This window comes from Felis catus, chromosome B3 (genome assembly GCF_018350175.1).
Source record: "Felis catus isolate Fca126 chromosome B3, F.catus_Fca126_mat1.0, whole genome shotgun sequence".
Lineage (NCBI taxonomy): Eukaryota > Metazoa > Chordata > Mammalia > Carnivora > Felidae > Felis > Felis catus.
The window spans coordinates 7,133,677-7,161,214 of NC_058373.1; the positions used below are offsets into that span (position 1 = coordinate 7,133,677).

At 52.9% G+C, this 27,538-nt stretch overlaps 2 protein-coding genes across 5 annotated transcripts in view; one reads left to right on the forward strand and one right to left on the reverse strand.

Moving 5' to 3' along the window:
• Positions 1 to 20,765, forward strand: part of DET1 (DET1 partner of COP1 E3 ubiquitin ligase) — a 58,880-nt gene extending 38,115 nt beyond the window's left edge. Inside the window, exons 5-6 of one of the 3 annotated variants that reach the window (XM_045058833.1) lie at positions 16,830 to 16,900; positions 17,304 to 20,765. In XM_045058833.1, coding sequence (XP_044914768.1) covers positions 16,830 to 16,875 — 46 coding nt within the window. In that variant the 3' untranslated portion in view covers positions 16,876 to 16,900; positions 17,304 to 20,765. Of the gene's footprint in view, positions 1 to 16,829; positions 16,931 to 17,303 lie in introns of those variants that run through there. The other 2 variants (XM_045058835.1, XM_006932270.5) reach the window with 2 other exon arrangements.
• MRPS11 (mitochondrial ribosomal protein S11) lies at positions 16,259 to 27,461 on the reverse strand. 2 transcript variants are annotated; one of them, XM_023254937.2, is made up of 6 exons: positions 27,234 to 27,461; positions 26,926 to 27,048; positions 21,315 to 21,413; positions 18,426 to 18,555; positions 17,344 to 17,409; positions 16,259 to 16,647 (listed from the first exon to the last, which is right to left on the reverse strand). In XM_023254937.2, the coding sequence occupies exons 1-6, from the start codon at positions 27,374 to 27,376 to the stop codon at positions 16,540 to 16,542; spliced, it is 669 nt and encodes a 222-aa protein (XP_023110705.2). In that variant the 5' UTR covers positions 27,377 to 27,461; the 3' UTR covers positions 16,259 to 16,539. The 2 variants fall into 2 exon arrangements, with proteins under 2 accessions (XP_023110705.2, XP_003986865.2); XM_003986816.5 differs by having other exon boundaries at positions 27,175 to 27,335.
• Positions 27,462 to 27,538: the final 77 nt, after the last annotated feature.

Consider the following 27,538-nt stretch of genomic DNA (forward strand, 5'->3'; position numbering starts at 1 on the left):
TCCTGCCCACCTGGTTCCTGCCTTCTCCCACCTGACTAGCTCCGTACATCTGGCGGCTGACCCTGGAACGTCAGGTGGAGGCTCGGCGCCGTGTGGCCCAGAGTCAGCGCTCAGGCCGTGACAGCTCCTGTTGGATGGCAAAGCCGGTTGAAAACTTGGCTTCTCTCCGAGTTGCTGCCTCTCAGATGAGGACCATCTCTGTGCTTGATCCGGCCCCGGTCCTGGGCCCACCCAGCACACTTGACCAGGCCTCTGTGCCCTGTGGCCTGTGGGGGGGTGGGGTGGTCAGGAGCACTGGAGGTCTGGCAGTGACCCAGGGGTGGGGAGGGGGTGAGCAGTTGTACTTGGGGGCTGGGGGAAGAACAGGTAGGGATGAGTTAGGCAGGTGGGACGGGGCAGTGCCCGACCAAGACCAGGGACCCAGGAAGAGGCTGTTGTGGGAGGGAAAGTACCAGACACAGTTGGCAGGCTGTGGGACGCCCCGTGAGGCATCCGCCGGAGGGTGCGTAATGAGCCTGGAGAACCAGAGCTCTAGCCTGCAGGTCAGGATCGAAGGGCCAAGGTCACCCAGGGGAGTGTTCTTGTTGAGAAGAAGATACAACAACAATAGCTAGACTCAATTGATGGGTCACTGTGTGCCCAGCACGGTATTTAAACTACATGTTCATTAACTCCTTAAATCCTCACGACAACCTCATGAAGCAGAAACTGTTGTGGTTGGCACTTGGAAGACCAGGAAGGAGAGATTAGGAGGCATTTCCGGATCACTCGGCCCCTGGCCCTTGGTCGCTGGGTGGGAGAGTGGAGACGGGAGCCTGAGTGGCCTGGTTCCAAAGCTCGTGTTGAGAACTGACTGTCCTGGGCTCCACCCGTGACTGCCCTGCTGTGCAATCCCACCTCTCTAAACAGCAGCGCCGTGTGGGAAGTAACATTACTCCTGTTTTCACAGGAGCCCGTCGAGGCCCGGAGACTTAACTTGCTCCAAATAACACACGCAGTGCGTGGGAAAGTCAGGGTGTGAATCCAGTTCTCTCGAAGTCCGATGCCTGAGCTACTCTCCTGCACGGCCGGGCCAGACAGCGAAGGAGGCGAGGACCCCATGAAAGACCGAGGCGGGAGTGGGTGTTCAGATGGCCTGAGTGTAGGGGAGAGTGAGGGAGGGACAGGGCTGGAGGGCAGGCTCACCCCGCACTCCCGAGGGAGGGAGTCTAGTGAGGGCTGAGAGTGTGGCGTCTAGGATTCTGACTCCACCCCTTCTCAGCCTCAGTTTCTCCACCTATAAATGTGCACAAGAATACTGATGTAAGGGTCAGGAGGATGAAGGAGGAGACCGCACGCCCGACACGGTGCCCAACACACGTGGCAGAAGGCACCCTCTCGGAGTGGTGGGTGCGAGGGAGGGTTGGAAGGGTTGACCGGGCATTTTCACGTCCTTCCACCCGTGAGAGGGAAGGCTTCGCTTTTCCCATTTCTAGAGAGACCATGGGGGACGACGACCCTTGGTTCTGGCTTCCCTTCCAGCTGCTTCTTATTGATGAAGTGAGAATAGGAAGCCATCACCTCAGGGTCCCCCCACTGTGGAGGCAAAGGCCGGCTTGTCCCAGCCTGCAGGCACCTTCTAGGTGGACGCTTGGTGTTGTGTGAGCCACAGAACAGCAGGAAGCCTGGCTCGGGGGTGGCCGTGCAGAGGGAGGCTGTGGAAGATGGAGTCTTTCTTCTCCAGGAAAAACAAAGCTGTGGCTGGACTCGGTGTCACAGAACTGAGGGCAATGTCGCACAGCACCGAATTCAGAGCCTCCTTCCGTTCACTCTTGAGTGAGGTCGTGGGCTCACTCCCACGGCTCCGCTTTTCACGCCATCGAGTGACATTGTCATTTCTTTGGCTCCCGCGGCATTTGGACCTCTTCTTGGGTTTGCGGGATCCTGCACTGCACGAGTCCCAATCGGGAGCCAAGACCAGCCCCCTGGCAGGGGTGTCATGGCCGAGGCTCTGCCCGCCCCCTGGCCCCGCCACACTTGTGGGGCAGCGACTCAAGATTTACTATCAAAACTGCCTGTTCCAAATACAGTGCACACCGTGAGTAGCATACGATTATGGAGAATCTGGATAATTACTGCTGGAGTAACGAGGATTAGGCAAAATAATTCCCATTTTATAGAATGGGAAAGTAACTAAGAATAACATGGGGGGGGCGGTTCCTGGGTGGCTCAGTCGATTGAGCATCCAACTCTTCATTTCGGCTCAGGTCATGATCTCATGATTTCGTGGGTTTGGGACCTGCATTGGGCTCCAGGCTGGCAGTGCAGAGCCTGTTTGGGATTCTCTCTCTCCCTCTCTCTCTCCCCCCCTCCCTGCTCACGCTGTCTCTGTCTCTCTCAAAATAAATAGATACACTTAAAAAAAAAAAATAGCATGGGGGTCTCTGTGCAGACCTTTCATGTTATAGTCTTTCTCTAGATTCTTAAGTTCCCTCCATGGGTGTCAGGACACTTCCTGAAGAGGGTTATAAAGCCGTTGCTTTGGCCATCAGTATTAGCACGCACACGAACGGAGCTGACAGCCCTGCTTGAGTTAAAGGGGATATCTGCCGCCCAGGGGGCCTTCTGGAAGGTCAGAGGGAATGCAGGTGAGCTAAAAACAGCTGCCATTTTCTTGGGCGCTTCAGCCAGATGAAATTCTTTCTGTGTGTTAACTTAGTGAGTCCTCTCGGCTAATCCTCTGAGCTTCCCGAAGTGCCTACTGTTGTGGTCTCCATCTTATAGATGAGGGACTCAGGCACAGAGAGACTGAGCAAGCTGCCGAAGGTCACAAAGCTGGAGCCGGAATTCAAATTGGACTTCAGAGTCTGCAGCTAAGTCCCTTCCTAGCCCCTGCGTGTGGCGAGGGGCCCTGGGGAAGGACGTGGGGTAGAGGAGGGCACGTGGTGTGTCTGAGACTCCCACTGCCGGCAGGCGACTCTGAGGGAAGGATGGAAAATCCCCAACAGGGCCATAGATCCAAGCCAGGGGGACAAGGAGAGATGCTCCAAGGGATAAGGGCCTTTAAAGAGAGCCATGAATCTCTGGCCAGGGAGGGCGGGTGGCAGATGGGCAGCCGTGGGGCCCAGCCCTGACCAGCTGTTGTTTGCAGAGTAGGGAGAGTGCGTGGTGACAGCTGGATTAGGTGTACCCAGCAACCTCAGGGACCGTCAGGTGGAGAGGCACAGAGCGCGTGAGGCACGCGGAGTGCGCCCTTCTGGCTGGCTCTTCTAGTGCCTCCCAGCCCTCGGGGCTTAGTGCTTGCTAATCTCTGTCCTCACGGCAGCAGGAGGTGACAGGGCCATCGCTCAGGCCGTGGCATCTCCTGCCTCTTGACGGCCAGGGAACCTTGGATCAGAGAATCTTCTCCGTTCTAGAAAGTAAGATGTAAATCTCCAGTGATGGACCCAGAGTCCGTAACTGGAGTGAACCGTCTCTCCTGGCCTGCTCTCAGCTCTCCTCTCTTCCCCGGCCTCTGTGCTGCCTCCAACTTGGGTCTGCTGATTTCATTTGTTTTGTCTGCCCTTGTGTTTCCTGCCTCATTTCACAGAGGGGTTGAAGCAGCTGTCAAAAACGCTTTCAAAACAATAGGACAATAAATATTTGCATAACTCGGGGCCAGAAGAATGCGAGGGGGAAGCCACCAGAGGTGTGTGTGGAATGCTAGGACCCCTTAGGGACCCCTTTCCAGATCACTGCTTCTTACACTGTAAAGCTTAGAATGAATGACATGCTGGGCATAAGTTCTAGTATTACATTAGCAGTCGATTCGTTCAGTAAATATCTGTTAAGTACCTACTTAAAAAACCACCCCCCACCTTCTGAATTCTTTTGTCACATTTTGGAAACATTGCTGTGGTGCCCTTTCTGAACCAGACACTGGCGAGTGTTTTGAATCCCAGGTAACACTGTGGAATCCACTCCTGAGTATTATTGTTCATCTAGTTGGTAATCCAGAGTCTTTCTACTTCTTGTTTGGAAATGTTTCTCCAGAAACATTCTAGAAAACCACTTTAAAAAAAAACCCACTTTATGTGATGCTCTCCAACGATTCTCATGGCATCTTTCTGGAAAACAGCTCAGTCAGCATCCGGGTAGTACTGCTCAGCAGTGTGGAGCCGGTCGGGGCAGCCCCCCGGGGAACTGAGGTAGAGGCCAGCCCCCCACCCAGATGCTGGCTTAGTGGCCTTTGTTCAGTGAGTGGTGGTTGAGTACTCCTTACGTGCGCGCCCTCTCTTCCACCCTGGGTCCCCCCAAAATCCACAAACCCTTACGTTCACAGAGTTACATTCCCGTCCATGAAGCAGAATCTAAACAGGAAAACTAAAACCAGAGACATCATCTGGTTTAAGGTTTAAAAAGATGACTCTGGCTGCTGGTGGCACATGGGTTATGCTTGAGGGAAGGGGTGATGGGAAACAGGGAGGCCAATCGGGAGGCCAAGACAGCGGGCCGGGCAAGAGCAGGGTGGTAGCAGACATGGGGAGAAGCGGTCAGAACGGGGTCTGTTTCGGAGGTAAGGCCACCGGGACCCGCTGATGGATTTGGCGTGGGCGTGAGGAAAAGGAAGCAAGGATGCGTCCAAAGATTTTTGGCCTGAAGTGGGCCCGCGGTGCATCAGGTACCTTAGGTAAGACAAGGAGAGGGAAAGAGTTTTATTTTGGCCATGTGAGGTCAAGATGTCATTTCAGTGAAAAGAAAAAAAAAAGATCTATAATTTTCTGAGTGGTCTGGACATGCAGGAACAGAGGGGATGGTCCCAAAGGGATAGGCTGTCCCACGCGGTGCTGCCTGGATCAGGGCAACCCGGGCTCTTCTGGAACACCCCCCGCCCACGGCAGCTCGCCTTGTACATTCATTCATTCACTTGGCACATGCCACACATGTTTATTGAGTGCTGTGCTGGGTGTTTTCCACTTGCCCCTCAAAGCCACATGTTTATGGCAATCTAAACGGACAACATGTCCACTTCTGTTGTTCCATTTAGTATTTTAACTTTGTTTTTTTAATGTTTGTTTATTCTTGAGAGAGAGAAACAGAGCGCTAGCGGGGGTGGGGGGCAGAGAGGGAGACACAGAATCCGAGCAGGTCGATGCTCCCAGCTGTCAGCACAGACCCCGACATGAAACTTGAACTCACGAACCACGAGATCGTGACCTGAGCCGAAGTTGGACGCTTAACTGACTGAGCCACCCGGGTGCCCCTTAGTATTCTAACTTTTGAAGAAACATGAAAGCCAGATGAATGAATAGATCTGTTTATAAAATATAATTAATAAGGCCCACGAGGCCAGGCCCCTGTGACCCGGGCTGGTGGGAGGCCACTCAGGCTGCCACCTTCCTCTGCTCCGGGATGTTGTCATGCCTCTGACAGAGCCCTGCTCAGAACCATCAGGTGCACCCCAAACTCCTCTGCATGGCTTTCCTCTGGGTGGCCTCATCTCCCTTTCAGTCCTTCCTGTCGGCATTCCCAGCCTGCCCCTGCCCCTGTGCCATCCTCTCTCAGGGGGCACCTGGCTGGCCAGCGCCCTTTCCCTGTTTCTCATCAGTTATTCTGCTGTTCTTTGTCCCCCCCCACCCAGTGATGCTTTCCACCGTCACAGCTGCAGAGGTCCAGCTCAGAGCCACCTCTGAGCCTTCCTTCCCCGGTCACTGCCTGCTCCTCTTCCCAGCCCCAGCCGGCAGGCCCGCTTTCTCCCCTGTGCTTCTGCAGTGCCGGTCCTTTGACGACCGGAAACCCCAGTCCCACCAGGAAGCACCACTGACCTGTGCCTGGGAAGCTAGACTCCTTCGGTCACAAGGTATGGAGGAGGCAGGCGGCTGTGTCCCCCATCACTCACGAGGCTCTGTGCACAGTAGAGACTGCTGGCTGTGATCCTCGAGGTTCCCGAGTGTGTCTGACTCACCTTTGTGGCCCCCGCTCACCTGGCCTGGTCCCGCTTGTGCAGGACAGTAAGGGGGCTACTTCCTGCTGCCTTGGAATTGCGATAAAGGCCCGCAGCTGAGCACAGTAGATGCCAGGTTCCCTCACAGTCTGCAGCTGTGCCCTTCAGCAGGCCAGGGGTCCGGTTACTGCAAAGGCATTGTTACCCGGAACTTGCTCGAAAGGCAGACTCTTGGGCCTTATCCAAGACCGACAGAATCAGAACCTACATTTTAACAAGGGTCTCCTGGAGAGTTACGTGCACGGTCCTGGAGGAGGACCAGTCACATCCACGTGGGATGTAATAAAAGATAGCAGAACCAACCCAATAACTGTCCCCCCCCCATCCGGGCAAAGGAAGAGATTAGAAATTTGAAAAAGTACAGTCACGGGAAACAGAAACTACTCTGGCTGCTCTAAGTTGAAAAGGATTTGTTACTGGAAATTAGGTGTTTACAGTGCCGTTGGAAGGGCCCAGGCGTGGGTGACCTCAGACCACTGTCTCTCCTTGACTTAAGGATGGGGACCCCGCCCCTGCCACACCGCCCCTCAACACCTGCAGAACTGGAAAACATCTAGTATCTCCCTAACCAAAGCAGGGGGGAGGGGATGGCCTCATCTTCCTTCCATAGGAGGCTGGGTGCTGAGATGGTGGGAGAGGTCAGTCACGGAGTGCACATGCTTGTCGCTGAAGCAGTCATGTTGGGGTTCTCTGGGGAGCAGACTCTGTGACAGCCCTGGGTACAAACTGTTCATTAGGGAGTGGCCCAGCATCGAGGCCTGTGGAAGGGAGGGGAGGAGCAGGGTCGAACAGAGGTGGTGCAGGCCCCACAGCCTGGAGCTGAGGGGGCCAGGTGCACACTCGCTCACTCGTGTCAGATAGGTCGTTGTAGGTGGGTGTGCCTTTGGAAGGGTGTGACTGGTTCAAGGCAGCTCTCTGCAGGCGACCCTGAGGCTGATGGAGCTCCTGGCAGCTGGGCAACCCCCTTACTTGAGGGGGTGTGGACAGCACAACTCCATGCCCACCACGGGCCCAGGGCTGAGGTCCCTGCATCGGTGGCTGGGTGGATGGGACTGGTCTCCAGAGAGCCCCCATGGACCTGTACAAGCGCCAGCCTGTCCTATGGAGGTGTGAATGCTAGCGTCGGCCAAGAGAACCCCAGACAGGAGGACAAGGCACTCTCCAAGCCCCTTGCCCCCACGTTGCATTCCCCTCAACCCTGTGCTCGGGGGAGTGGAGACAGGCTGCAGACACAGGGTGGAGAGTGGGGGAGAAGCTCTGGGCTGCCATGAGGTTGAAGTTTTGTTATGGGTTGGGCTGGACTTTGAGTCTCTGAAAGGGAGTGGTAACTATCCAAATGGAACTTACTCTTTTTTTGTTTTTCAGTTTTATTTTTATTTGTTTTTTAGAGACAGCGAGCAAGCAGGGGAGGGGCAGAGAGCAAGAGACAGAGAAAATCCCAAGCCGGCTCAGCACTGTCAGCACAGAGCCCAATGTGGGGCTCGAACCCATGACCGTGAGATGATGACCCAAACCCAAGTCAAGAGTTGGATGCCTGACTGAGCCACCTAGGTGCCCCCAAATGGGACTTATTCTTTTTTTTTTTTGTTAACGTTTATTTATTTTTGAGACAGAGAGACAGAGCATGAACGGGGAGGGTCATAGAGAGAGGGAGACACAGAATCCGAAACAGGCTCCAGGCTCTGAGCTGTCAGCACAAAGCCCGACGTGGGGCTCGAACTCATGGATCGTGATATCGTGACCTGAGCCGAAGTCAGACGCTTAACCAACTGAGCCACCCAGGCGCCCCTGGGACTTATTCTTACAATTAAATAGGGGATGGGGACTAAGGAGGGCACTTGTCGCGATGAGCACCGGCTGATATATGGAAGTGCCGAATCTCCATATTGTACACCTGAACTAATATTACTGTATGCCAACTAAAAAAAAAAAAAAAGTAACCAGGAAGCCATGGAATCTTCCTGCGATGGGGTTCAGGGCTATAGAAAAGGAGGTCTGACATAGTCGATTTGAGGCAGTGATGGGAGAAAAAGGAAACCGGACCCTGTTAGACTCCATCCAAGTCCAGCCCGTTCCTGAACCTGTCCCTCACCCAGGGCCTGCACAGAGCTGGCCATGTCCTTGGGGGGTCTGGAGGGTGGGTGGGCCTGCACTCTGTGGGTATTGCATCCTGGGAGGTCCTGGAGCCCACTTGGTGACCCAGTTTCCTGCCTCTGCCAGAGCGACTGAGCTCTGATTATGGGGGTGTGAGGGCTCTAAATGACCGCAAAGTACTTTTCAATCAGACAGGAGATAGGCGAGAAATGCATTTCTGTTAGTGCCCCAATTATCCCAATCCCAGCAGGACAAAAACATGTGCCTGCTCCCAGGGACAGTTGTCAGGATCCCCTGACTGTCCTTCCTCCCCCAGAAGCAGCTTTGTCTTCAGCTCGCGTGACCGAGGGGCTAGAGATGGGTCATCCCAATGGCTGAGGCTCATTTTCAGAGGGCCCGGGAAGTAGAGCCCGAGAAGGGAGCCCCTTCTGCCCCCCAGTGCAGGGCCCTCTTGGGGCCATCTGTTCCTGGGTGCCTGTGAGGAGCTGGGGCCACTGCCACCCTCCAGGTCCCTTCCGTGAGACATTACCGGTGACAGCTTGGTGCTTCTCGGCCCTCTTTCACCCGGAAATAGCAGTTGTGCCTCCTGGACCTCTGTTGGATGAGCCCTGCCCGACAGTCTCAACTGCTGTGGTTTTTCTACCAGATTCTCATCTCATTTCTAGGGGAGAGTCCGCTCCTTGCCTCTGCCAGCTTCTGGTGACCCCAGGTGCTCCTTGGCTGTGGCCGCATCTCTGCCAATCTCTGTCTGTGTGGCCACCCGGCCTCCCCTCTTCTGTCTGTGCAATCAGACGCTGCCTCCATTTTATTTGTTTAATGTTTATTTTTGAGAGAGAGAGAGAGTCAGAGTTGGAGAGAGGAATATTGCTTTTATTTCAGAACAATCGTATGGAATATGGGGGCTGTAGTGGTGGTGAGAGACAGAACTCAATTAGGGGAGGGGCAGAGAGAGGGAGACACAGAATCCGAAGCAGGCTCCAGGCTCTGAGCCATCAGCCCAGAGCCTGACGCGGGGCTCGAACTCACGGACCGCGAGATCGTGACCTGGCTGAAGTCGGACGCTTAACCGACTGCGCCACCCAGGCGCCCCTTTATTTTTATTTTTGAGATAGGGAGAGACAGAGCATGAACAGGGGAGGGTCAGAGAGAGGGAGACACAGAATCTGAAACAGGCTCCAGGCTCTGAGCTGTCAGCACAGAGCCAGACGTGGGGCTCGAACTTACGGACCGTGAGATCATGACCTGAGCTGAAGTCAGACGCTTAACTGAGCCACCCAAGCGCCCCATGCCTTCTCTTACTCTTATCTTCAGCTCAGATGTCACCTCCTCTAGGAAGTGTTCCTTGATACCTACTGTCACACATGTGCTCCCACATGCACGTGCTTACACACACACACACACACACACACACACACACACACGTGCTCCTGTTCTGTGGTAGCACCAGTGGTATTACAATGGTCTTTTCCAGAATTTGTCTCTCTCACTAGCCTCAAAGCTGCTTAGGGCAGGTACCAGGTTTCAGGCATATTGTGTCTGAGTGTTGATAGATTTTCAAGGAAGGAAGGAGGGAAGAAAAACCCTTGAGGGATAGACTCTTGAGTCATTTGGCTTTTTAATTTAATTTTTGGCTGCAAATTTTTAACAATCTGGCTTAATCTACAGTTGAGTGGATTTAAGGGAGCAGGAGGACAGGTGATTGGCTCCTACAGAACATTTTCTGATTAAAAAATCACAGGAAAAAAAAAAGCTTTTAAAAAGTAATAATGATGATGGCAGCAAGCTGGACCCACACCTGTGTTCACCACCGTGTTCCCAGCCGGTGCCCACACTGCCCAGAGCCCACAGGAGTTGTGAGAGGGACACAGGCACCCTGGATGAGCACCTGCTGTATACAGCAGAGTACACGGTGGTCTTAGCAAATGCCCCTAACAGCCCTGGGAGGTGGAGAGGCTGAGGTTCAGATGAGGCAGGGCTGGTCTCCAACGACCAAGCCCTTCCCACCTCAGCAGGCTGGAAGGGACGGGCAGCTGGAGGAGCCTGAAGGCCCCTGGGAGACAGGATTAGGGGGAGAAGGGCTAACTGCACTTCTGGGACACACAGTCAGGCCTCTGTCTGTGGAGAACCCAGAGGCTCTCCCCCAGTGTGGCCACCAGTGTGTCAGGACCCGGGCCTTCCATGAATGATCTGTGGGCTCCTGGGATGCCGGAGCTGCGTCCCACTCACCCCCTCTTTGACCTGAGGGGGACCCTGAGGTCTGGAGGGGGTGGGGTGGGGAGTGTGGCCTGACAGCCTGTGTGCCGAGTCTGTGCTCATCTGGGTCTAGATGACATTTGTTCTGCCGGCCAGGGCCCCCTGGACACTAGGCTGCCCCTTCGTTGACATTTCGTTTCCGTTCAAGGGGATTACGCAAATCCATGGTGGTTAAGCCGCCACGGGGCACTATGGAAACAGAGCACTTCGCTCTGTCTGCCCCCCCCTTCCAGCCCAGCAATAATGACACCGAGGCCGGCTTCTCTGGCAAGACTTGTTATGCTAAATCGCAGAGCGTGTGCACAATTTAATTTGAACCCAGGCAGGCAGAGGGGAGAAGCCAGATTAATTACCACAACACATTTCTGAGCCAAGTCAGATGTCTTCCCTCAAATACCGGACCACCTGCAGGATGGGGGTGGGGTGCGTTACAGGGTCCGAGTGGGTCAAAATATCCATTAATGATGTTGTGTGCATACTTTAGCAGATAATTTATATATAATGTCTAACTTCGCAGCTTTTATACATTTTTTTTTTTTTTTTTTTTTTTTTACAAACCGGTCCTTTATTTCTATTTTATTGTAGTTGGTTCATTAATTAATCTGAACAAGCACCAGTGTTTACAAGGCACCCTATCCTAAGGGTGAAAAAGATACAAAGTGAAGACTCCTCTCCGCCTGTTTCCCAGTTACCGTTTCTCTCCCTACAGAGACACTGCCATTTTGGGGTCTGTCTTCTCAGGTTCTTAATGCATATACATTTACGTACACCTAGCTTGCCCTTAAAAAAAAATTTTTTTTAATGTTTATTCATTTTTGAGAGACAGAGACAGACAGGCACGAGCAGGGGAGGGGCAGAGAGAAAGGGAGACACAGAATCCAAGACAGGCTCCAAGCTGTCAGCACAGAGCCCGACACAGGGCTCGAACCCGTGAACCGTGAGATCATGACCTGAGCCGAAGTCAGGTGCTCAACCGACTGAGCCACGCAGGAGCCCCATATCCTGCCCTTTTGTACAAAAATTAGTGACTATCCTATGCACACTGTCCCCTGGACCCTTTTATCTTTCACTCAGCGATACATGTTGGCTTGTTTCAGGGTTAACGCTCCATTATAATGGATGCACCGTGATGTCTTTTACTGGCCCGCTATTGATGCACATTTTGGTTGCAGTTTTTGGCCCTTACTCACAGTGCTTCAGGAAATCTGTATCTTTGCATATACTGGCCACACCCATGAACAGGATCTAAACTGCACTGTCCAAGGTAGTAGGTACCACCAGCACGTTTCTGTTCACGTGTCCGTTAATCCGAACTGAATAAAACCCCAAATTCAGCTCCTTGGTCATGCTACCCACATCTTAGGTTCTCAAGAGCCACATGGGGTCAGTGGCCAACAAGCCAGCGGGGGGGTGGAGCATTTGTATTGCACAGGGACAATGTTCTCTGGGACAGCGCCTCTGGCTCCCCAGGATGTTATTCCTCGAAGGGAATTCTGAAGCCAAAGGTCTGTACATCCTAAGTGTTGACAGATACTGCCAAACTTCCTTCTGAAGAGGCTCTAGCTATTTCTAGTCCCCCCAGTAAGGGCTCAGAGAGGAATAGCGCTTTTATTTCACTTCAGAACAATTGTATGGCGTGTGGGGGCAGTGGTGGTGGGGTAGGTGGGGAGAAACGTTCCCTGTGTGCTGATTGCAAGGACATTCTGTTTCAGTTGCTGATGACCAGTCAAGCATTGCTGTCCCCAACTTACAGTGGGCACGCCTGTCACAGGGAGCCCCACGCGGGCTGCCTCTCCCCTGAGGCCTGGCTTCCCGCCACCTTGCTGAGGGCTGCCTCTCCCCAGCTCCGAGCCACTTCCCTCTCCTCCCCCCCGAGGTCCGGGGCGCCTCCACACCCCGACTCCTGGCCCGCCACTTCTCAGGGGAGAGTGCGGGTGTTCTGGCACGCTCCCTGTAGCCACGACACAGACGTTACCAGGATCCTCCGCCTCTCTCCTCACCTCCCACGCTCCCCCAGCCACTCTCCCTTTGGCGGACGGTGACTTTCGTGTTGCCAAATCCAGGTGGCTGTTGCCCGGTCCTCACCTGGCTAGAGCTCTGAGCCACAGCCTGCACTTTGTCCCTTGGCTCCCGAGACACCACACCTGCTGCCTCTCTGACCGCTTCCCCCCCCCCCCCCCCCCCCCCCCCCCGCCGCCTGCTTTGCAGCCTTGTCCTCTTGGAGCATTTACAACTCTTACAAGTCAGCCTCCTGCTTTCCTCATTCTCTACTTTTTTCCTGGGCAGTCTCGGCCCCACCATGGCTTTGATTAGCATCATTTGGGGAAGGAAGGTCATGCATTTTAACTCCCATTTCCTGCTCCCTGGTAAGACTGAGCATCTCTTCATGCTTTCTGACCTTTTATATTCCATATAAAAGCAGGTTAGAAGCAGAGCAGACCTTGGACCCAGATTCTGTCCGTGCAGACCGGGGCTATGGTGGGTCCCTGTCCCTGCCTCCTCCAGGCATGACAGGCCCCTTCCATTTGCACCCCTCCCCCCCACCCGCACCCCCATCCCAGCGCACAGCCTGCTTTCTGCTTCGGGACTCCTGCCACCCCTCCCTTTCCTCCCTGGCCCCCAGAGCTCCGCTCCCCCAACCCTGCACCTCACACACACAGCGGTGGCCACGGGAAGGGGTTGCTCTTCCTCTTCTCTGGGCCACTGGGCTTCGTTTAGGGACCTTTGCTCTCACAGCCTTCTTCTCTGTCCCCTTCCGACTTCCCTTTGTGGCATCAGCATTAAGACGGACAACTCTGTCTGCAGCTCATAGTTTCCTGCCTTAAACCTCTGGGATTCTTATTTCCAGTTGATCTTAGACGATGCCTACCTACCCAATTTCATCGGCTGTAAACAGCGAGCGTTAAAGTTCCTAATGTTGGAGTTCCTTCTTGTCTCCTGCCTTCTCCACACCCACCTCCCCTTCTCCGCATCTGCTGGACCTACCCTTTATTCTTGGTGTAGCCACAAGGTGTTTGACTCCTTCCGTAAGCTTCTCCCTCTGTTTGTCCTCCTATCCGGTCTGAACCCCGGGACCACCCCCTCCATGCCAACCAAGCTACACCCAGTAACCCGATGATCTCTGACCCCTCCACCTGGGCTGTGTTGCCTTGCCAGCTTTCCATCCTAAGGACACAGTCCGGTCCGGTGGCTTCTCTTGCTTGCCATCTCCCCCATAAAGCCCTCCCTTCTGTCCCTGAAACTGAGGGGGCCATTCTTACACTCAAACACCGAGGCCATTCATGCCTCTTTTCTGGAACTTCTTTCTGATTTGGCCCCGTGTCTGTCTAGCTTCCCCAGACTGTGAGCTTCATGCAGGACGGTCACGGCATTTCTGTTCCCCCGGTGCCCAACCTGTTTGTGCAAAAAAAAATAACCTATGTTTGCTTAATTCGGTTGAATGGGTAATTTCTGCTTGGGGCTGATACTACTCAGATTTAAAAAGCAGTGTGTCTATCCACTAGAGGAAAAACAAGTAGAGAAAAATAATAAGGGAGCCCAGGGGGAAGGTATATACGCGTGTTTTGTGGGTTTTTTTGAATGGACGTGTCAGGGCAAGGTTGCAGGCAGAGGTAATTGGAGAATGGTTTCCCTTAACGTGCAGGGATGTTCTACCAGCGTCCAGGTGCTCTAGTGTGAAGCAGGCTTATTTCGGCGGTGATGGTACATGTCGTGTCAGGTGATGACCTTGGCTGGTAAAAGGGAAAACACTGGGTCTCTGCGGAAAGGAGAGAAGTCGTATTTGCCCTTCTGCCTGCGTGGGAGCAGAGAGGCTTCCGTGACGGAGCCAGTCCTGTGCCACTGGCTCGGAGGCGGTTGGGGCAAAACTGCAGGTGCCTCATAGAGAGTCCGGGGCCCTGCTGCCCGGAAACGAGGAAGTCGTCACACAAGCTGATGCCGACACTCTGCTGGTGCAGAGTGGGGACCCCCCGCCCAGCTCTGCCTGTTCTCTGCCCCCCGGGAAGGTGTGAGCACACGGCCCACCTGTGTTCTCAGGACCGTGGGGCCCGATGCTCGGAAGGGTTTGCAGCCGCAGGGGATGGGGCGGCCAGCAGTTCAGGTCAATGGTTAACTGCCTTACTAAGTCAGACTTGGGTGCACGCGCTTTAGTCTTCTCAGGGGTGGGGGGAGGGAGGGCTCGGGAGCAGGTCTTTGAGAGGTCAAGACCATACTACAGTTTAAGAGAGCACCGGAGCCTGGCCTGGCCTCACAGAGCCTGCACACCACGGCGTGCACGGAGCGCTCACACCAACGCGGCGTGCACCCTCCAGCATACCCTGACCGTGGGCTCTGGAGGCAGTGCCAGGCATCTGTTTCTGGACCAAAAACCATCGATCCTCTAGGGCCCCGGTGTCCTGTCTGTGCTTGCAGGCTCTCCTGGGCGTGATCTTCCTGTTCAAAGCCCCGCTGTGATTAAGAGAACGTTTTCTAAAACTAGCGTACAGAGGACTGCTCTTCAGGAAGGATGGGGACCACCACTGTGGCCTGTGAGGCCGAGCCTCCGGGACCAAGGCTGCGTTCCCCACGGCCAGGTTCTGGGAACTGTGCTTCCCCCCCGCCCCTGGCAGCTGCGGGTGGGAGGGCTTCTGGCTCTTGCTAGAACGGGAACGCGGCCGTGCTCGTTCCCTCAACCCTGCCCACACCTCTGTGGAGAACCTTCGTTAAACTTCTCTCTTAAACCTTTGGAACCGTTTGTTTCTTGCTTGGGCCCTGCCTGATAAACCGTCCGACGGTCCTCTGCCCACCTGAATAAAGGCTAAACCCCAACAAATCACAGAGCCGTTCTCAAGGGCTGTGTGAGCGCTCGTGTTTTTCATGAATCCTGTTTACGTGCTTTTGCTGAGACAACAGACCACTTTCCAGCAATGGCCTTAACCCGACAAGCCTCCGGCTGGGTTTCTTCAGTCAAGGGTCACAAGTCAGCCTCAGGTCCTTCCGAGGACAGAAGAGAAGGCGGTAGGGAGACAGTTTTTCCTTCTAAACTCACGCTCAGCCTGTGGTCTTTCTCCCCTCTAACCCTGCATATCACAGGTGCTTTCCTCTTTGAGACAGCGCCTGTGGATGAAGTCCCAGGAGTTCAGGCAGATGACATTGCTTGGCCGGCTGGGCCCAGATGTGGGACTGCACGGCGCCCACCTCTCTGTGCTCGGCAGGCCCTTCCTGCAGCCTTGTTCACGTGGGAGAAACGGCGTGTGTGGATGCTCTGGATGCTGGCCGGCTGTCCAGGGAGGCCGGGTCCCTCCTGCCGGGTCTCCAGACCCCTCACCCTTGGCTCCCCGTGTGGTATTCCGGGGGTTCCAGAGCCCCAGGGTCTCTAGACCCCTCACCCTCAGCTCCCGCGTGGTATTCGGGGAGCCCAGAGCCCATCAGCGAGCAGCCAGTCCTGCCTGGGGTTCCCAGGCTGAGCCCACTGGTGTCTACACCTTCTGGGCTCCCCACCAACTCCTGCTCCTGCCCACCCTCCGCCCACCCGATTTTCTAGAGAATCCCATCTTACACCCCTCTATCTCTTCCCTTTAGGGTCCCCCAATCTTGGGTGCTGGAGATGCTGAAGGGCTTGGGTGGGCGTCAGGTGACTTCGCTGTGGGGAAGCTCTGACCGTCCACACTTACGGAACCTGAGCTCAGGCAGGGTCCTCTTCCACCACGGGTGTGAACTTTAGACGTGTCTGCTAACAGTGGGATCTTCTACTCCCATGATACTCCAGAGGTAGGAGGCAAAAAGCCCTCGGTTTGGGGCCCGAAAGGAAATACCTGAAACCAATGAGGAGGCTATCTGATAAACAACAGCTCAGACTTCCCTTTTCAGCCTCTGTCTAGGCTCTCACCTCGACCCACGATCACTTTCTCACTGTCAGAAGGCAGCGGGGAACGCTGTTTGCAACTCTGGAAGAGAGCACGCACGAACCACTGCAAGTGTAGAGACATTTTTATTTTTCCAGAGCAGAGGCGGCATTTCCTGGTTGGAGTCTGGGCATCAGCCACCCTGGGGCTCCTCTTGAGTCACTTCTGGGTACCGGTCTCCAGTCGAAGGAACAAGTGAGAAGACCACATAAGGGGGCAAAGCTCTGTCTTACTCCCTGAGGGTCTCCGGCAAGCCCTCCTCTGGAGAGAGCTCTGACAGTGTGCTTTCTACGAGGTCCAGCTGGAGGCGGGACTTGAGGTCACGTTCAGGGGCAGGCTTCCTTTCCGTCACAGCCTCCGAGCCTTCCTGGGGCGGCAGCCGTTGTGCGGGATGGGGGTGTTGTCTGTGATTGAGATCACTTCCAGGCCCCCCATGGTCAGTCCCTTGATGGCAGACTAGAAGGGGCAGAAGGAACAGTAGAATGGCATGGTCCCAGAGACGGTGACCCAGCATGTCCAGACGGGCCTTGGAGAGGGCCGGGGTGGGGCTTTCATACCTACAATCCTGACTCTGATCTCTCCCAAAGGACTCCCGACCAAACCCCTTAACCACGTCCTCGATGCTTCCATTTCTCTAGGTGCACCGACCACTTCCCACCGTGTGCTTTGGAATCTGACAACTAAGAGTATCTGTAAACCCCAACACCCTGTAAGCATTACACTTTTGTTGTTTCCTCTGCCTGGAATGTCCTCTCTCTCCCCCCACACCTGGCTAATACCTTGCTATTCTTGAAAAGTCAGTAAAGATGTCACCTTTGGGGAAATACCCCATGGGCACCCAACACGCTGGGCACAAGCTTTACCACTGCACCTGCTGTCTGTGCCGAGGGGTCCGTCTGTGACAGCCCCCAGGGAGCACCTTTCTATTCCCAGTGCCTGGCACACAGCAGGCACTCAGTAAGTGTCTGATGAGTTAAACTAAGTGATCTGGGCATGCTTTTGAGAAGCTTAGTAGGTTCGAAGACCAGAAAGAAACTGAAGCCCTCATGGAAATCCACCACAGGGTTTTTTCCCAGTCTCCTGACTCTGCGCTCAAGCCCCGTTTCTCTCAGGAAGGATGCGCACACCCTGCGGAGACCCCGGCTCACTTACCAAGCGCCCTGGCCCCAGGCCTTTCACGACCACTCGGATGTGGGTCACGCCCTTCCCGGCAGCTTTCTGGAGAGGAGGAAAGAGTGTCAGTGCTCCAGGGAGAGAACTGCTCCATCAGATCTGTTGCTACTGCTACCGGGACCAAGAGGGTTATGAGCTGCAGGGAAGAGGCATCCCCGTCCTTAAACAGGCAGAACACAGGGAAGGCAGCAAAGGCCACAGTGCAGGGCAGACACCGGCAGAGAGCATGGAACTTGTCAAACCCTAGGTCAGCACTGCCACCTGATGGAGATTTCTAAATATCGCTTCCGTGTTCTCAGGGGAGCGAATGCAGATTTTTAAGGTTGGGCCTAAATACTAAGTAACCCACTTAAAAACTGTTATTTTAAATTTTAAGGGTTATCATTGAAAAGTTTCTTTCCTGATTATAAAGGCTGTTCATTATAGAAAGTCTGGAAAACACAAAGAAGTCCACTCAACCTGCCATGCAGAGCTCACTGTTAATGGTGGCATATTTTAGTGTATACAGTCTGTCCAGTGGTGGACACTTAACACATTCTGATGGTCATTTATACATAGCAAATACTGTTTTGGGGCATCCAGCTTTGTTTGCAGGCTGAAGTTTTCCTTCAGGAAATACTTCCAATTTGGCAGAGTGTGAACCTTTGTAAGGCCCGTGCTACGGCAGCCCGGGCATAGGCCGTGGTCCTAGACCAATTACTCTGAGCGAGGCCCACACTCCGGATCTTAACTGGCTCTTAAAAACGTGGGTAATACTGAACATCCTCTGAGGAAAGATCACGAAAGCAGAGTGCCTGCTGTACAGCAGATGGTCAATAAATATACAAATAGGCGCACACTGCCAATTTGCTTCTAGAAAGGTCTGCAGCAGTTCACAATCAGATTGGTACTTCATGAGAAAAGAGGTCCCTTCAAACTGCCCCCGATGTTAGGGTATCGAACAACAGTTGGCAAACACCACTGCTCCTGGGGGACTAGTTCAAGGAGAAGCTCCCTCCCAGGGATCAGGCCTGCACAAACCAGCACACACCGCAGGGGGCGCCAGAGAGACACACGCTTACCGCGGCCGCAGCTATGCCTGCTGTTTGTGCGGCGATGCCGGTGCCCTTCTTGGCATTCCGGAATCCCTCGGTGCCACAGGACGCGCGGGCGAGGGGCTGGTGGGTGGCAGAGACCACCTGGATCTGCGTGCTGGGAAAGCAGGGAGGCACACAGGACACAGCACTGGTCAGGGAAATAACACTAAGCCAGGCCCTTGCACGCCTGGCTGAGAAAGAGAAAGGCACTCAACTAGCAGTTGAGTGCCCTCTGAACTTGTCAGATGAATGTTCTGAACTCCTACAGGAGGCGTCAGGAAGGGTCCCAATCACCCCCTGAACCCCGTCAAAATCTGACACGTCACAGAATCTAAGGACAGCTCAGGTATGGACTGCATGTGTGTGTCCTCCCCAAACTCATGTTCAAATCCTAATCCCAAATGTGACGGTATTTGGAGGAGGGGACTTTGAGAGGTGAGTAGGTCACGAGGGTAGAGCCCCCGCGAGCAGGGTCAGTGCTCTGTTTTATAAAAGGGACCCCAGAGAGCTCCCTCACCCCTTCCATCGTGTGAGGACACAACGCGAAGCCGGCCACCTGTGACTCAGAGGAACTCTCACCGGAACCCCACCGCGCTGGCTCCCTGATGCCCGACTCCAGCCTCTGGAACCGTGAGGCACCCACGTCTGCCGTCTAAGTCCCTGTTTGTGGTGGTTTTAGTAGGCCGAGCTAACACAGGCTGCACAGTCTGGAGTGGGCAAGTGTCATCCAGAAGGGTGGCACGTTTCCCTCCTAGTGTCTTCCCTGTGGCCAGTGTCTAGACTTGATATCCCTGTTTGGCTTTTTTCCCTAAGAAGTTAGATGTTTTATATCAGGTAACTTAAAAAAAAAACCCAAAAAAGGCTTTTGTTAGGGGAAGTTTTAAATATATACAAAAATAGAAAAGTATATGAACACCCATGGGCCCAGCACCCAGCTTCAGGAATTATTAACTCATATCCAATTTAGTCTCATCTATAAATCCTGTTTCCACTCTGGTCTTCCCCACGATGGGTTATTTTGAAACAAATCCGAGACCCAACATCTCATCGGTAAATATTTCAGTATTTAGTTCTAAAAGATAATGACTTTGAAAAAATCCCACAAAACCATGATCATACCTAAAAAAGTGAGCAATACTACCATATTGGATAATTTTTTTTAAGTAGGCTTCATGCCCAGTGCAGAGCCCAACGTAGGTCTTGAACCCATGACCCTGAGATCAAGACCTGAGCTGAGATTAAGAGTCAGACGTTTAACCAACTGAGCCACCCAGGCGACCCTCCTGTTGGACAATTTTAATGCTAATGACACTGTTCCATGACCAAAAAACTTTTTTTTAGAGAAGTGAAACTTTTTTTATAGTCATCTCTGACTTCAAGAAATAGTTAGCCATGGGTGCCTGGGTGGCTCAGTTGGTTAAGTGTCTGACTTTGGCTCAGGTCATGATCTCGTGGTTCATGAGTTCGAGCCCTTGTCAGGCTCTCTGCTGTGAGTGCAGAGCCGACCTCCCTCTCTCTCTGCCCCTCCCCTGCACATGCGCATGCTTTCTCTCTCTCAAAAATAAACATAAAAAAAAAAAAAAAGAAATACTTAGACATACTTATTTCCCCTCGGTCAACACTGCTCTGCTTTCTGGCCTGACGGGGCTCAGGGGACCCTAGGCGGCCCCGGGCAGTCTGCTTGCCCGGGTTCGGGCAGTCTGCTTGCTGGCCTGGCTATGACCTTATTGGCCCGGCTACGAACTGCCATTTCCCCTGGCAGGGCTTCCTGGGTTTTCTGTACTGAACAGAGCGCAAGAGAGCTGCCTGTCTCCGACACAACTTCAGCAGACGGACAGGGTGGGCCACAGAGGCTCGAACAAGCACAGCTAACCCACATCCTTATTAGCCGGAGAGGGGGAGCCAGAAATCTGGCTGCTCTCACTTTGAGCTTATCAGACGAATGCTGGGTGAATCCTGCAGCGTCTCACGTGTGCCCCACACCCCATCCCTGACCACCAACAGTCTCCCATGTGGTTCTCTGAATCGTGTCATGGGCAGGCTGAGAGCAAACAGTGACCCCACCTCCATGTGGGGGCCTGGCCTGCAAAGCTGTCCTCAACGTCAGCAAGGCTTCTGTTGCCAATACACAGCCGGGAAGTCCCTGGGCACCCACCTGTCAGCCACTCAGAATACTAGTCTTGTCACATTAAATCACTATTCTTGTTTAGCCCTACAAGGTGAGAGGTCAACGCACAGTGGCCCAAGGCGAGTACTTCAAAGGGACAATGCTTATTTGGAGATTGACATTTTGGTTAGTTTGTAAATAAACTGCATACTCTTCAACCGCCTCTCTCATTTATGTATCACCCATTCGCTGTTCCCCATTACAAAGTAACACTAAACAAACACCTCAATAAACACTCTCTCCAGCTCTGGAGCAGAACCAGGAAATACTACTCCCAAGAAAGGCAAAGAAAGCTTATCAATGTAGTATGCCCAACCTAGTTCACACTCTCGTGAAATCTGAGTAAACTTTTTTTGAGAGAGAGAGGGTGCAAGTGAGTGAGGGAGAGAGAGAGAATCCCAAGAGGGGCAGAGAGAGAGAGAGAGACGCTCAATCTCACCCGATATGGGACTCGAACCACGAGACCGTGAGATCATGACCTGAGCAGAAGTCAGAGCTTAATGACTGAGCCACCCAGGCACCCTGAATAAACTTTATAAAGACAGAGGTGGATTCCCCCCAAAAAAGGAGGGAGGAGTGCCGGGGGGGGGGGCTGTGCATCAACACTGCCCTGTGGAACTCAGCCCTCCCTCCCCACCGGGGTTGCCCTCCCCCACGAAGGGGACAGAAGCCCCCACGAGACCTGCCCAGGCGATCCTACCACTTACTTGTTGTAGGATGCTTTAATGTGTGCGATCGGGATCTCCTCGAATTTCTTTCCTGCCCACCTCAGAGGGCTCTCCTGTCCTGGAACTGGAGGGTAAATGCTGCAATTAAAGAAACACTTTAGGTGAATCCTGATTTTTTTTGTTTTAAGACAACAAAAAACAGCAGTCTGCCACCTGGACCTGCTCCTGTGGCAGCTGCCCCCAATCTGTCCGGTGCCACTGCCATTATGGGTGAACACCGTGCTTCAGTGGTCTTTTCTTGTGTGCCGACTTTGGACACTCCTAGTGAGTTTCTGCTAGGAGAAGAGGATTTCATCCACGCTCTCGACCCTCCCCTGTCCCTTCTTGTACGATCAGATCACTATTTTCAATTCTCTATGGGCCACTCTCTGCAATTAAAAAAAATAAGGTCAAATCTCTATTTCTGGTTTTAGGTGGCATCTTGACTCTCTATTTTATAAAAAAAAGACAAAATAATATATCATTACTATTAAAAAAAAAACCCAAAAACCAAGCCAGTATCCCCTATGAGAGACGTCAGCATGCCTTTTCTGTAAAGGGCCAGATAATAGACAATTTAGGGTTTGCTGGCCATGAAGTTTCTGTTGCAACTACTCGGCTTTGCCGCTGGGAGTACAAAAGCAGCCACAGACCACGGTAAATTAACGGGTGGGACAATGTTCCAGTAAAATGTTATTTATGAAAAACCAGGAAACTGGCCAGATTTGAGCAGGGGCCCAGTTTTCCAAGCTGGTTGAACGGCAGAATCACATGGTTGTGATGCTTAGGCCCCATGCCTGACTTCTGGAAGGGGCCGAGAATCTATTTCTAAAATATCCCTGGTGAGGCAGATGTGAACTCCAGCTGAGAGCAGTGACCTAGACGTTGTGTGGGGCTCAAGTTCTTTCTCTAGCTCAGTCGAATCTGTCCTCTGGCCATCTCTAGGTCAGTACTCTTATTTGCAGGTGGAGACACGGAGGTACAAATAGGGGAGCAGGGTGAGCAAGGGAAGCCAGGCTTTGGGCTTAGGAGACCTGCCTCAGTTCAAAGCTCTGTTCACCACACTGTGCTTTCTTTATTCAAACACACACAGCTGTGACTCAACATTCCAGACCTGAGTAAACCTACTGCTGTATCCCGCCTACACGCAGGAATCAGACGGTGTTTGTACCTCCCACAGCCTCCTGAAATTCAGTGGATGCTGGGTTAGAAAATACTCTACTAGAGGATCACGGTCCTGCCCCGGAGCCCCACCTGCTTTCCTAGATAGTTTCAAAAAACAAAACAGAAAATAACACAACGGTATTCAAGAGTTACAAGTGTGCTCCCTCCTGCTAGGGCAGATTGTGGAGGTGATTCAGCCCCTCAGCAGGTCACTGGCTTTTCAACCTACAAGCCAAGACGGACAGTGGATGAGGCTCTGCGATGACATCAATGTTTAAAACATCATCATTTCCCCTACTGACTTGGGGTCCAGAAACTTAAGGTTACCCAAGACTGAACATACCAGTGCACTGCCTTTTATACACAGCAAGGGTTCTAAGCTAGGGAGGGTTTGGAATGTGAACCATTTTAATCGAAGGCACGGACAAGATAGGGCCTCTAAGCCAACCAGGTCCACTGTACAGATGAATGAGTGGTTCACCGCAGGGAAGCCCAGACAAAGGAAAGACAAAGCCTCCGGGCGCCGGTCTGCAGCCTCTTCACACCCGTCCTCATACCAGGGAGAGGGAGAGAGGCCTGCATACACGGCGTCTCTTTGGAAGGGTGAGGACTGAAAACAGCCGCTGCTCTCTCTGCTGAAGGGCTGGAAAGTGGGGGCGGGGGGGTCTGACTTCCACTGCAAGCACCTGAGGCATGGGTGTGTGCTGGGCCCTGCATGCCACCAACCCAAACTGACCCTGACAGCCTGGCAGGTGCTGGAACCTGGGCAGGGGAGTCTGCAGTTCCGCTCCCGGATAAAGAAGGCCTGGCCTCCTGCTCTTCAGCCCACTTTCTCATTGCGGCTGGAGAGGATTTTTTTTTAAATGTAAATAAATGTGGAAAAACGCAGAGGTCATAGCTCCTGGCTCACCACTCCTATCATAATTGTATATATGGTATATACGGCTTCTGTTTCTTGACCTCCTTTTCTCCAGTGACCCTGTGTCCTCTATCCTAGCCTGGCTACTTACTCCTGTGGTCATACCTGGCCTTTGTCATTACCACGTCTGCAGCCTCATCACCTCGGTTTCAAGCACCACTCAGGCCACCGGATGCAGGCGCACCCACAGAACCTCACTCCGGGAACCCTTCAAGCCCACTGATTCTCCCCACTCGTATGCTTCCCCCCACCAAGGCCTTCACTTCTCTCCTGGCCTTCAGTAAATTCCACCACCGGCCAATCATTACAATCACTCCCTCGCATACCCCTTCAATCCTCTGCCTCCTCTCCATCGTACCCTCCTGGCAAACCCTAACCCCGGCCGACCCATCTCTGCAGCCGTTCTGAGCCTGGGCGTGCATTTGCACAGCTGACTAGAGAAAAATACACACCAGTGTCGACTGGCCTCTCCACGTATCATGGTTTCTCAACTTTAGCACTAGTGACATCTTGGGCAGGACAATTCTTTGTTGTGAGGGGCTGGCCTGCACGCTGTGGCGTGTACAGCAATGTCCTCGGCCTCTATCCGCTGTCCCTCCAGCGTCCTGAGTTGTGACAATCAACAATGTCTTCAAATACTGCTAAAAGTCCTTTTGGAGGCCCAATCGCCCCAGTTGAGAGCCACCGCTTTATTTTAATGACTTCTGACATCAAGTGGGCCCTCAGCACTGCCTGGCGACTGGCTCTGTATGCATGTCCCCAGTTCAATTATCCTCCTTCCACTCTCCTGGATGATGCTTTATACCTTCCTTTGTCTCCTTCAACCTCCGCCTGCTTTCTGTTTCCTCACAGCCAGCTGATGACCTTGACAGGGAAATACAGGCAATCAGAATCTCTGCCAGCTTCCTCTACCAAACATCTGTGCCCACAATCTTTGCCTTCTGTTTGGATGCTCCACTTGTGTTAGCCTCTCAAGGACACCACTCTAGCAACGTTTCCACCCCATATCCTTCCCGTCGGTAAAGCATGCTGTCATTTCCCCAACCTGAAAACAGACAAGAACCTCTTGATCCCAAAGCCTCCCGGAGCTACTGCCCATCTCTTGATTCCCTCTTAAAAGAACTGACTGTACTTGCTGTTTTTTTCCATCTCCTGCTCTCCTTGAACCCACTCCAATCAGACTTTAGCCCTATGACTCCACCAAAAATGCTCTAGGCAAGGTCACTAACCAACTCACGATGTTAAATCCCATAAGCAGATCTGCCATCAACACAGTGACTTACCCTATCGACAACATCTGACACAGCTGATCTCTCTGCCCCTGAACTACATTAAAAAAAAAAAAAAAAAAAACCCTCTAGGTTTTCTCACTACTTCTGTGGAGTGTCCTTCTTTGTCTCTTTTGCTGGTTCTTCGTCATCTCCTAAATTTCTAAACATAAGAAGACTCCAGGTTTCAGTCCTTGGACCTCTTCTCTTTACCTACACTTATACTCTTGATGACCTTGTACAGTCTTGTGGTTTTAAACACCATCTATACGATGAATCTCCTAAATGTGTGTCTCTAGCTCCAGCGGTCCCCTGAACTCCATTTCTAAAAGCCTACACTGGGGCGCCTGGGTGGCGCAGTCGGTTAAGCGTCCGACTTCAGCCAGGTCACGATCTCGCGGTCTGTGGGTTTGAGCCCCGCATCAGGCTCTGGGCTGATGGCTCAGAGCCTGGAGCCTGTTTCCGATTCTGTGTCTCCCTCTCTCTCTCTGCCCCTCCCCTGTTCATGCTCTGTCTCTCTCTGTCCCACAAATAAACGTTGAAAAAAAAATTAAAAAAAAAAAAAAATAAATAAAAGCCTACACTGTATCTCCATTGGATGTTAAGCACCTCAAACATAACCCCCCAAAACCAAACTCTTACAATCTTCCTGTCTTAGGTACAATTCCACCTTTCCTGCCGTTTAGGCCAAAAATTTTACATCGTTCCTTCATTCCTCTCCTTTTCTCACACCTTACACGGACACATCCTGTTGGCGTCACTTTCTGTGTGTTCCACCCAGACAGTTGTCACCCTGGTCCAAGCCACCATCATTTCCTGCCTGGATTATTTCAATAATCTTCTAATAGCTTACAGGACTCCTCCCAGTTTCCATCCTTGCTTCCCTATAGTTCAATATCAACACAGCAGCCAAAGGGACTCTTTGAAATGAAGAAACATCATGTCAACCCTGTACTCAAAGTTCTCCAGCGGCTTCCCAACTCATTCAGTTGTCAAGACTGAAGTCCTCACGAAGTCCTACAAGGCCATACAGATGCAACCCTGCATGCCTGCTGCACCACTCACCCCCTTCCCCTTCTTGCATTATTCCTCACTCCACACTGACCCTCCTACTCTTCCTCCTGGACAACAGACACACTCTCGCCATGTCATGTCCTCGTGTTGTACGTATTTCTTATTTATTGGTCTCCTATCCATTAGAACTTAAGTTCTATGGGGGCAGGGTTTTGGGGTGTTTGGTCACGGATGTGTCCCAATACCTCAAACAATGCCTGATGTTGCTGAAAGACTCCAGCAGGATCCTGGCTTAAATTCTTTCAGCAGCTCAGGGTGAAAGCCCCACTGTTACAGAGAAGACGTCGGCATTCTTACTCCTTCTTTTGCTGCCCTCCTCTGCCATCACTCTCCCCCGCCCCCGAACATACCACGTTCTTTCATACCGATGCCTTTACACAGAATATTAGCTTTGCCTAAAATGATCCTTTTCACATTGTCCAGCTGAACTCCCGTTCAATTCAGTTCTTAGCTCCATATTATCTTCCTGGCAGTACTTGCCTGATTTCCTCAGGAGTGGGACATCTCTTCCTTCACACTTCCAAGCAACCATTTCTTACCTCCAGTACACTACTGACCACATTACGCTGAAAATTCTTGCACATCTGTCTTCCCTAGTACTCTGGGAACTGCTTGTGCGAAGAATGATCTTTTGTATTTGTGTTCTCAGCACCTAGCACAGTGCCTGGCACCAAATAGGTTTTCAGTAAACGTGTGTTAAATGCATGTGATGGCACACAGGGGTGGTGGCACTGATGGAAAGCAAGGTGCCAATCCCTAGGGCTCAGCACAAAAGCCACCCTGCACCAACGCAATAATCTACACCACAGCCTAGAGCCTCCTGTCCCCCCAACCCCCCGCCCCGCTCCCCCGCTTTCTATTTTGTATCCGAGCCCAGGGAAAACTGTTAGTCTCCCGGGATACCCCTCAGAGGGAAACAAGGTGACATCTACCCTACACCTCCGACATTCACTCATTCATTCATCAGACTGTTAACAGAGCATCCACTTTGTGCCCAGGCGCATCTCATGTGATCCTCACAGCGTCTCTCGGTATCCTTTCCATTCGTAGGCGAGAAAGCTGAGTCTGAGAGATTAATTTGCATAAGGTCCCAAAGATGGCAAGTGGCAGAGTAGGGGATTGACTGGTTCTCTGACTTTGGTCGGTGGAATGGGTCTTCCGTGGGCTAGACTTAAGTGGCTCTCACCTGAAGCTGCTGCGGCTCGGAGCTGGGGCGGCCGCCTTCTCCTCAACTTCCTGCTTGGCCGCCGCATCTTGTAGCTGCCGGGCGCCGGTGCGGATGGTGGAGGCTGGCGCCCCAGGCACGACCCTGCGGGGAAGGAAATCTCGGTGAGGTCCAGGCCTAACGGCTACTGCAGTCCGGGCGGCTCAGGGACACGGGCAGCAGCGCAGTCGCGGGGGTAGAGGTGGGTTCGGAGGGGGTGATCATTCATACCCGGGCGTCGGTGACCGAGCCCAAGACCACAAGAGCCAAGACCCCGTCTTTCGAACCACCTGCATGACTTGAATTGACCCCTGTCAGCTCCCGTCCGCGCGACCCCGGAACCTGGCGAAGCTGGAGCGGCGCCAGCACCACGAGCGCTTGTGGGGGGGGGGCTTAGAAGGAAAGTCATCTCATTCCTCTTCAAAGGGTTCATTAAAGATTTTTTTGTTCCAGTTTAAATACTCCGCAATAACTTCAGTTTATAGTACCAACTGGGAGTGTCTTCCCTTTTCCCTAATCGTCTAACATGATATCTTCGCTCACCTCCCCCCCCATATTGGAATGGTTCGTTCTAGTAGTTCCCGGGACGGAGCTC